The following is an 11,443-nucleotide window of genomic DNA, read 5'->3' on the forward strand; positions in this document are numbered from 1 at the left end:
TACTTTACAATTCAATCGTTCCTTTGCCTTTATTTACATCACAACAAAATATCTTACAAAGTAGGATCAGAATAGAACTCTCATAATAATTAAAGGAATATAAAGCAGTTTTCTCACCGAAAAGTATTAATAAGATTAAATTAGAATACAAAATTATTGTTTTCTGCAAATCGTTGATCTCCAAGAACAAAGTGATTTTTAAAAATTATTTGTATCCGTCGTAAAGCATAGCTTCAGCAACTTTAAGTGCTGTTTCTTTGTCCAACAGTTTTTCAGCGATAGCCAATCCGAAAGCGTAAGCTGTTGCTGGACCTCTGCTAGTTATTATATTTCCTGAAATGATCAAGTTTTTTATCAATTAGTAAATTTAATGATTATTATATCGATATTCAGGGTTGCCGCAAGACTTGGAAATGTCATGGAGTTTTGGAAAAATGACGCAATATAAATGGATCACTAATTAAATTTAATTAAGAAGTCTAATATCATATTTCTGGTTAAAAATTATACTAAACTGGAGTCCCGATATACTAGAATTTTCTTTTAAATTTATGTAAGTGGCAATTTAAAAGTTTTATTTCCATTTCATTATGATATTATAAGACCAAAATGGCAACAATTTATGGTTGAAAGTTAATTCTTTTTATATCAAAAGTCTACTATTTTATTTTGGATTCAGTATTTGATTTCAACCGTTTTTAAATTGATTATTTAAATAGCTATTTAGCTATATATATATATATATATATAGCTATATTTAGAATGCATGATTCGAAAAATGTTGCATTTTAGATTTTAATTTTTAAGTTTACACATTAATTAAAAGATTTTTAAAATGCAGTTTTAAAGACTTAAGCAATTAAAAATTAGAAGCGTTTGAAATCGAATAGTTTGGATAACAATTATTTTTAGTTGGTCAACTGTGAATATAGATTAATTAATGATTTTTAAAATGGAACTGTACTCTCAGGATTGAAAAGTGAATAGTAATTGAATTTTCGAGACGATTCGGAATCAGTTCACAATTTTCGAATTTTCAGATTTTAAAGTTAAAAGTTAAACTGTTTCAATTGGAAAGTCTTGTAAGTTAAACAAATTTAAACACCCGATTGAAAAGTTATAAACTATTTTCAATTTTAAAATAACTTGAAAATAATATATTAATAATTAAAGACTTTTATTAAATTTGAAATATTGTTTCAATCTAAAATGTTCCATTTTTAAACCATTCAATTTGAAATATTTTAATGAATAAAAAGAACAATTACTTAAAATTCAGAAATATCTGATTGCTCATCTAAAATCAGTAATTTTAAATCAAATATTTAAAACTAAAGACAAAAAAAACTCAACTTTAAATGTGCCATTTCAAATTGTTCTATTGAAAAAAAAACCTAATTTGTAGGACAGATTGTTGAATTTTGCTGTATAAATAGCAACTGTACGCCTATCATTATTAGAAAAAATTTGATTAAGTTGAAGACATTTTTCAGAAGTTTTGAAAAATTGAAAATTATTTCGAATAATTTAAACTAAGTGTACGTATACCAAAAAATCCGGCTATTCATACCGAAATTTTGAGGCAAATAGCCGACGGCTGGCCTAATTTAAAATAAGATATAGATTTTTGCAGATTTCGAACAAAAAATTAAGAATTTTGAAAGGTTTTAAAAGAACAAAAAACATTTCCTTAATATTTCTAGTAAAATTGAAAATGATTGTCTATTTAAAAAAATTAATTTCGAGAGAATATTTTAAAATATTTAGAAAGATTTATAAAATTGTCAAAAATTAATGTGGAAGAATTTAAGGACATTTTTTTATTTGGTAGGATTTTAAGAAAGTTGTAGAACAACTTTCGTAATTGTTCTATTTTCAATACTTCTGGCTTAAATTGCTTAAAATGATATAATTTTGAACATTTTTAAATGCAATGGTTGCTTCTTTAGTTTCTGCTTCTTTAGTTTAGAGAATTAAAAGTGATAACGTCCATATATTTTTTTAAACTGAATCTGCATCTTTGAACTCTATAATTTATAAAAGCTAAAAAAAATTATTTGGCAGTTTAACTGCCTTTAATTTAAAATTGTTCAGTTGAAAAGTATAATTTGCTTCCATTTTATACGTGTAAATTATTGAGCCTTTCAATACAACATTTTTGAAATAAAAAACTTTTAAAACTTCAATTTTAATAGTTTAAAATTAGAGTTCCACTTTGGGTGCTTTATTTATTAGTTCAGTTTTCAGTACTTTAAATGTAAAAATTTGTTAGCTTTTCAGTTCGAATTTGTCAATTTCATTGACCGTGAAAAATGTTTTCGAACCGGGAAATGGCCGGGAATTTTTTTCTTTAAATAATTCAACTGTATTTTCTTGAAACATCGCATTTTTTAGTAAAAAATAGAACTGTTTTGTTAAACATTCGTCCTTTTAGATACAAAATACGTCCTTTTGAATTTGAAATTCATCTTTTTGTTGAAAATTTTTTTTTTTTTTGGTTGCAAACTCATCTTTCATGGTTGAAAGTTAATTCTTTTTATTTGAAAAGTCTACTATTATATTTTTGGTCCATAATTAATTTGTTTTGATTAAAAAATTCTACCATTTGTTTGAAAACTCCACTATATTTTAGAGAGCTGTCTTTTTTTCTTCAAAATTATTTTACGGTGACTTTTAAATTTTCGAATTGATACGGATTGATTTTGTTAATCAATCAAAATAATACGATTATAATTCCAGAATTAAAAAAAATGTTATAATATAATAATAATGATCATTGTTTAAAATTCTATCATTTTTGAAAATTCCTTAATCAGGCTGGAAATTCGCAGACGATTTCAAATTCCGGGTCATTTCGCGGTCAAGTTTTTGCATTTTCCCGGTTAATTAAAAGAAATAACGCAACCATTTATTTTAAATCATGACGTTCCTTCTAAACATTCATTAACTCAACAGAGCAGAAAATTGCAAAATAAATGAATTTACAAATAAAATTATAAATCTTCAACTGTAATAGTAGAATTTTAAACCAAACAGATGAATTTTCAACTAAAATGATGAATATTTAACTGAAATGGTTCAATTTTAAACCAAAAAGAATAATTTTTAAACAATCAGAATAATTTTCAAACAAAAAAATTAACTTTCTACCAAAAAAATACAACTTTTTAATAAAATACATTAATTTTAACTAAATAGTTGAATTTTCAATGAAAGGAGAACATTTTTTAACCAAATAGTTGAATTTTTAACAAGAAAAAATTCAATTTTCAACAGAAAATGCAATAGTAACATTTTTAGTAAATCAAATAAATTTCCATCTTAACTGACGATTTAAAATTTTTCAAAGGTAAAATTTTCAATTGAACAAATTAATTTTGAACGAAATTGATCAATTTTCGACTAAAATTATGTATCTTCAATTAGAATAGTTGAATTTTATACCTACCAAAAAGGAAGAACTGGAATGCCTGCATTTTCAATCAATACGAAAATTTTTTATCTAAGAGATAAGTAAACTGTCAATATTCAACAAAATAGTGAATTTTTCACGAAATAAAAGAATTTTCAATTTAAAAAGACAAATTTACATCCAAATTGTTAAATTTTGAACTAGAAAATGCCAATTTTTCATCTAAATTTTACGGTTAAATTTTCAGTTGAAAAATTAACTTTCAACCAAACTGATGAATATTCGTCTAAAATTATGGATCTACAACTCGAATAGTTGAATTATAAACAAAATAAGGAGTTTTCAACTAAAAAAATGAAGAACGTCTGAGGAATTACAACCGTAAATTGTAACTGCAATTTTTTTCGATTTGTTTTTAAAGAAGGTTGTCAAAGCACCTACGTCTTTGACAATTACGTTCTCATTAGGAAACTCGCGCCTCGCGTTCGATAATTTTTGTGCAATTGAAAAACTTCAGCCAAAATAATTTGTAAATTCTGTTAAAATCTACTAAAAATAACGCTTTAAACTTATGGATTTCTTAAAAATAAAAATTGCATATTTTAAAAAATGATCTAACTTTTGGAACTTTTGTCTAATTAAGAAATTTCATGATAATAGTTTCGAAAAAATATATTTTATATCTAGTAGAAATTTGGATCGATATTCCTTAATCTATTTTTAAAAATTTCCTTTTTTTTTTGAAAATTTTCAAAATGTTGAAAAGCATATAACTTTTTCAAGTTTTATCGAATTTAAAAATGTCATTAGGATAATTTGCAAATATTTTTGCCACGTGCCAGAAAATTTGACAAAAATTTCTAATACTCATTAAAAAAAGTTTATTCAAATTTTGAAAAAGCTCTAACTTTTTGTCTAATCGAAAAATTTAACTGAGATAGTTTCTAAATATATTTGATATCTAGTGGTGGATTTAAATGAAATATCCTAATCTACCAGAAAAATATTTTTTTCTATTTTTCTGAACATTTTCACAATATTCAAAAGTATATAACTTTTCTAATTATCATGGAAATTAAAAATTTTATTTCGATAATTTACAAGTCTTCTACCCATCTATAAGAAACTTTGATAAAAATTTCTATAATTTAAAGAAAAAAAAATTGAAAATTTTGAAAATGCTCTAAATTTATTAATTTTTGTTGGAAATATCTGCTTAACGAACTGAACCTTCATTTTGGGAACCTTAAAAAATGTATCAAAGGCTGACTCGATTGGACAAATCCTTTAAAAGTTAGTGTCGCTACAAAATTCAGGTAACCATACATACAGACAGACATACAGATGATAAACTGTTATGATTTTCGGATTCTGTTAGTGCCGAAACGTAAAGATCCGTTAAAAACCAGATATCGAAAATTTGACCGATCAAATTACACTCTCATGAATGAGAATGTAAAAAATCGGATTTTCAAAACAAAAATAGTTAATTTTTCTACTGGAATAGTTAAATTTTCATTTGAAAAATTGATTTTCAACAAAGTAGTTATATTTTTAAAGAGATGAATTTTCAATTAAAATTGGCTCTCGCGTTTCTCGTAACTTTTGTTTATTTGTTGTTTTTTTATAGCTTGTGTCGTTTGTCACAAAATTAACTTTTTTATTTTTATTGTTTTTTACGCATAAAACAAAAACTGCGCATCCTGTAAAAAATAATTATTAAAAATTTGTAGCTCTTTTTTGGGTAAACAAGTTTGGCCTCATTTTTTTCGTAGCTTGTGTCGTTAGTCCAACCATTTTTTTTTTAATTTTTAATGTTGTTTTTTACAACTAAAAACAAAAACTACGCGTCCTATCGAAAAGTGATGCATAACAAATTTGTAGATCTTTCCAGAGCGCGCAATTTTAGGTAATTCATATTTTCAAATCATGCGTTATTTGGCTTAAAATGTTCATTTTAGTTTTTTTTTAATTTTGAAAATGCTTAAACTCTGATCATTTTCTTTTTATAGAAAAAAGTGATTAGGTTCAATTGTTTGAGTTTCTGAGTGCTATGAATAACCGTACATAGAATTTTTAAATCTTAAAAAAATGTGGTTTCAAACATTTTAAAAATGCGCTCACTTTTTGAATTTTCATCCAAAATCGCTGGTTTACAAACTCATTCTTTATTTTCAGGCATTAAAAAAGTGTGTCAAAGCAGAATCCAATCTGATCAATTTTTCGAAAGTTATCGTGCCTAAATAATACAGACTACAGACTACAGACAGACAAACACCTGCGTAAAAATAGTTTTTTCTGACTCAGGGGGTTTCAAAACGTGGAGATTTGATGAAAACCAAACAAATGAAATTTTAAATAAAACCTTCTCATTAAGATGAGAATGTAAAAACATAAATTCCCGACGAAAAATATAAAAAAAATATATATTATAATTCAGAAATATTTCCTCTTCGAAATACTACTTTTACTCTAAAAACTACTTGAAGTAATTTATTTTTCTAAAATTTCGAAGCAGGAACTTTTCAAATGTGACGAATTTTGACTTAAAACAGGGATTTCTTCAACTCCTCTCATATGCCCATATTTCACTCATATGCCCTGCAACTGTAGATAAAGTAGAAGTCACTTTTCTAAATTGACCAAAATTATTTAAAAAATGAAAATTAAAAATTGTACAAGAATTTGTTGAAAAATTAGTCTGCCATTAGTAGAATACGTTAAAAATAAATAAAATATACTGAATTAAAAAAAAATTAGAATTTCATCAAAAGCAGATCCTGAAAGCTAAAAGTCATTACATTCTAAAATCAGATTTTTGTAGCAACCCTGAGACTGATTTTGTCTTATGTTTTGCATAAGATCAATGTTTATGAAAACTTATCAAATATATATCGTACCATCGATTACGACCATTTGTCCTTCGATGTATTTGTAATCACTTGTCAGTTGTTCTTTAGTGGATGGGTAAGAAGTGATTTGCTTCCCTTTAGCAATTCCGTGAGCTTTTAAAACAGCTGGAGCAGCACAAATCGCAGCAATTAGTCCGTTTTTTGATTCCTGGTTCTTAAGCAAGTTTCCAACTTTTGCCGACTGAAAAAACGTTGTTATAAACAAATTTTGTTAAATATTTTGATAATTTATTATGGTTTTCAGTATCTAACATCAGCAAATTATATTACTGGTCAAAGTTTATACTCACAGCTGCCAAATTTTTCCATCCAACACCACCGGGTAGAATAACAGCGTCGTAATTTGTATCTTTTACATCAGCGAGTTTTGCATCTGCGCAAATTTTTACGTCGCGGCTGCACTTTATGCAGGAATCGTTTGTAATGCTGGCAATCGTTACGAGAACCTACAAATAGAAAAGCTTTCTTAAAATTTAATAAATTCTTCAATTTTTGACCGACTTTCAATCAAATTAAAAAAGCGGTTCAGTTTTAAAAACTGTGTCTGATTTGAGAAAACACCGTTAACTGCAAAAATTCGAAAAATGAGTTTTTTATATCGTTGGAATCGTGAAGAAAAGATGCACCTGACTATTAAAATAATTTTTCAAATTTTTAATAACTTTTAGAATAATTATTGCTAAATCATGGAAAAACGCCGTTAACTGCAAAATTTGACGAGTCGTGATTTGGAAGATAGTCGTAACTGACCGTTAACTGCAGGCTTAAATCATGGACAGCTGAATACGTCACAGAAAAAATCGAGAAAAAGCCGCAACGGGCAGTTACGGACTTCACTAAATTATCGGGCGGTGATCTCGAGCCTTCGTCATTCCCAAGAGGTCCGTACGCGCTTACACCGTTCTCCGGAATTATCGAACCTCGAGAAAAAACGTCTGTAATTCGAGAAACGCCGTAACTGCATTTATTTTTAGCTGCGAAATTCTTTTGCCGTGAACGGCGTTTTCTCAAATCACGACAGGCGTTTTCTGAATTTCAGCATCCCAATCAACATCGTTAAATGCATTTTAGATAATTAATTAACTTTTTTAAACAATTTTTGTTGCAAAAATGAAAAGTTTATATGCAAATTAGTCAAGAACAAAAAAAACTGCAGAAAATGAATTAGAATCCGCGATACACGTGAGTACAGATTCAAACAGTTTTCGTCGATTTTCTAAGCTTCGTTCATTTTGCAGTTAACGGTGTTTTCTTAAATTACGGCAGTATTACATTATTATTGTTGCAATTACTCTTAAATGAAGGGATAAAGGTTGACAGCCAAAAAAGTACTCCGGAAAAAAACGTGGAAAATAATGAATAAAGAGCCACGCTAGTAGTCTAGATTTGCAACTGGAATTCTCTAAAATTTTTACAAATTTATTGCACATGGTGCTAGATAAAAAAATGTTAATTTTAATAATAAATATCTACACCCATGCTAACGTGAGTTCACTAAAAATGATGGCAGCAGTTCTAGTTCTATTTAACAACTTTTTTTTTAAAGTCATCCCTATTTATTGAAAATTAACTTTTTTTGTTGAGACTTTATATTTTCCGGTTGAAAATGTGAAATGTGATTGAAAAATCTTTCTTGACAGAAAACACTTCTATTGAAAATTAATGTCTTTGGGTAAAAGGTTAATTTTTGATCGTGAAAAATGCAACTGTTTCATTGAAAATTTATTTGTTTAGTTAGAAATCCAACTAATCAGTTTAAAATTTAGGCCGCTTTGTTGAAAATTGGTCTATTTAATAGAAAACTAACCATATTTATTCAAATTTCATCCTTTTGTCTGAAATATAAACTATTGTATTTATCGTTAGAGAACTTAACGTTATTAGTTATATTTCAGACAGAAAAATTAAAATTCGAATCTTCTAACATTTATTATAACCTTTTAAAAACACATGCCCCAACTCCTTCAATTATCCACATTTTATAAGCATTAGACATTTCCAAATACTTCAATCTTTATTTTAATGATTTACAAAATTTGAAGCTTAACAAAGTTTTTTTTCAAATAAGGATTCAAAATTTATCAGTTTAAAAACATGAAGCTGATTAAATGCTTTTTAAAAGGCTTGAAGTTTTTACACTACCGAACATTACAGTTTTCTTCAAATCGTTAACAGAGTTCAATCTAATGGTTTCCCTTTTGTTAATCTTTTAAATTTGATTTTTCCAAAAACATGAAATTTAAGTGTCTCAGTTTCGAAACGAAAAACATTCAAAATTACACAATTACAAAGCTAACGCCACCAAAATTGAATACTTTATTTCGAGACCCTAAAAAATTATAACTAAAAAGTTAGAACTTGAAAAATTTACAAGGTTGAGTAATTTAAAAACAATGGATATTTCCTGAACTGTAAACGCTGTTTAATTTATCTTGAATGTGGATTTTGAGTGTTCTAGATTTATAGTAGGTCCAGTATTAAAAGGCTTTATATTTTAAATGATAAAATTTTGGATTATTTGAATGAAAGCTAAATAATTTTGAGTTTTGCTAATATGACATGGTTCAAATTTCAACCGTTTCTATTTTACAATTACTATGAAGGATTTTAATTAAAAATTGTACAATTTTTAATATTTTAAAGTTGGAAAAATGAACGTTTAAATTCGAAATTCAAATTTATACACTTTTAAATTATTGTTCATAAATTAAAAGGAAATAATTTAGAATTTCGTTAACATGGCAATCAAATTTCGACCTTTTCTATTTTATAATTATTTAGCTATAATAAATTATAATTGAAAATTGTATATTTTTATTTGAAATGATTTGACACGACAACATGTTGAACGTTTAAATTCTAAATTATGGTAAGCCACCATGCATTTATTTTAAGGTGATCAGATGGCTTGATCGGAAAATCAGGAAAATCAAAATGTATTGTATGAATTTTCAACCAAATAGTTGAATTTTCAACTAAACACAGAGTAGTTAAATTGTAAACTAAGAAAATTAATTTTCGAACAAAAACTTTCAACCAAACAGTTACATTTTTAACCAAAGAAATGAATTTTTAATTTTAATGATTAATGTTTAACTTAAAAAAAAAGAATTTTGAACCATAAAATCACAACAAAAAAAAACAGAATTTTTAATAAAGCAATTCCACTTTCAAATATGCAGATGGAATGTTCCACGAAAAATGTAACGGTTGATATTTCAATCAAACATTTTTTTATTTGAAACCAAAAACAGTTGAATTTTAAGAGATGAAATTTCTGCGAGTTGTATATTCAACTAAAACCCTAAAATTTCGTCCACCAATAATGGAATAGTTCAATTTGCTGTTAAAAATGAATTTTAACAACAAAAAAATGAGTTTTCATTAAAAAAAATATTTTCAGCGAAGAAGATTAATTTTTAACCAAATATTAATTTTCCACCAAAATGGTTGACTTTGTAAAAAAAATTATATTTCTAACTTAAAAAATTAAGTTGTAAGTTGAATTACTTTGTTGAAAATCCATTTTTTAGATAGTGATATATTTTTTTTTAAATTGATCACCCTTAAAGTAATTCGTACTAAAAAAATCTGGCTACTCATTCGGAAAATTTCCGTATACACAGCCTCGGTCTTATTAAAATTTTTTTTCAGAATTTCCCATTTTTTAAGGTAATTTGAAGTGTAAAAAAATTTATGTGCACAATAAAAATGATAAAAATCGCGAATTTTCGTTTTCCGGCATGACGAACGAGGAGATAACAAAAAAAATTATATTTTGTAGTTGAAATTCATTTATTATGTTGATAACTCGTTCTTTTTGGTTGAAAATTAAATTATTTTTGTGGAAAATTCATATTCTTCGGTTGAAAGTTCAACTTTTTAATTAAAAATTTTAATCTTCAGGTTGAAAGCTGAACTATCTTCCAGGAAATTGGTCTTTTTAGCTTGAAAATGTTATATTTTGGATGAAATTTTTTTCTTTATTTACTGAAAAATCTGTCTGGGTTGAAAATTCACTTTTTTGGTTGAAGATTTACAATTTTAGATAAAAATTAATTTCTTTGACTATTTTGTTGACGATTCGTGTTTTTTAGTTGAAAATTAGACTATTCCAATTTTGCTTGAAAATTTATATTGTTTAGCTGAAAATTATAATTTATTTTGTTGAAAATTGGTATTTTATGGTATAATGATTATCTTTAGGGTTGAAAATTCAACTATTTGCTTAATAATTCACACTTTCTGTTAAAAATACATCATTTTAGATAAAAATTAATTTCTTTTGTTCAAAATATAAATTGTATTTTTAGTTGAAAAATAGTTTTTTCAATGAAAATGACACTATCCCATTTTTGCTTGAAAATATATATTGTTTAGGGAATAACTCATTTAAATTAGTTGAAAACTCGATTCTTTGGTCTAAAATTCAATTATTAATCCTATTAATTTTAATAACTGAACATAACCAAACTTACCCCGGCGCGGCGTAAAACATCTGCTGTTATAATAGCTTCCATTTCTTCGGCTCCTTCAGCCAAAAGCAAAATTGCGGTTTTCGACATTGTCGAACAATAATTCGCAAAAAGAATCGAGTTACTATGTTTAAACTGCGTGAACAAAAGCCTTGAAAAAATGGAACTGGACACCATCTGATAGTGAAGGCAATTAGAAAAACAACAGCAGACACAAACAGATAAACAAAAAGTCGACTGTATCTACACTACCAAGGACCCTGGTTTCTGATATCCTGATTAGAAAATTTAGAAAATTTATAAATGTCTCTAGAAATTTGTAATATTTCCAATGAATAAGTTAATTCTAAAAATTATTACTTTATTTGACAATCATTTTTATTTTTTAATCAGGCCTATAACAAAACTTGGGCTCCAGTCGAACTCGCTCCGCTCCTGTTTGCATTTCCTGCTTCTCTGTTCTTTATTTCGAAATTTGGGATTTTTCCATCAGACGAAAATTAATTTTTTCTATTAGTAAAATTATCCTTTAAAATAATATAATTAAAAAATAAAAAATATATGTAAAAAAATATTTTAAAAACAAATAAAAGTTGCAAAAGAAAGTTTTTGACTATTTTTCGTTGTTTTCCGCTAGAAATCGG

General features: G+C 26.4%; 1 protein-coding gene across 1 annotated transcript; it reads right to left on the reverse strand.

Annotated features, from left to right (window-relative positions):
• On the reverse strand, nucleotides 1-11,009 carry LOC117178111 (protein dj-1beta-like). The gene is made up of 4 exons (XM_033369361.1): nucleotides 10,803-11,009; nucleotides 6,615-6,770; nucleotides 6,313-6,505; nucleotides 1-333 (listed from the first exon to the last, which is right to left on the reverse strand). Exons 1-4 carry the CDS (start codon nucleotides 10,974-10,976, stop codon nucleotides 206-208), a joined length of 651 nt encoding a protein of 216 aa, XP_033225252.1. The 5' UTR covers nucleotides 10,977-11,009; the 3' UTR covers nucleotides 1-205.
• Nucleotides 11,010-11,443: the final 434 nt, after the last annotated feature.

Source organism: Belonocnema kinseyi, chromosome 8 (genome assembly GCF_010883055.1).
Source record: "Belonocnema kinseyi isolate 2016_QV_RU_SX_M_011 chromosome 8, B_treatae_v1, whole genome shotgun sequence".
Lineage (NCBI taxonomy): Eukaryota > Metazoa > Arthropoda > Insecta > Hymenoptera > Cynipidae > Belonocnema > Belonocnema kinseyi.

Bases quoted from the DNA above. Each gene is read 5' to 3' on its own strand.
- LOC117178111 (XM_033369361.1), bottom strand. From the start codon at position 10,976: ATGGTGTCCAGTTCCATTTTTTCAAGGCTTTTGTTCACGCAGTTTAAA. The intron at 6,771-10,802 runs GTAAGTTTGGTT...TTCTATTTGTAG, and splicing joins ATGTTTTACGCCGCGCCGGG to GTTCTCGTAACGATTGCCAG. The intron at 334-6,312 runs GTACGATATATA...TGATCATTTCAG, and splicing joins ACAAATGGTCGTAATCGATG to GAAATATAATAACTAGCAGA.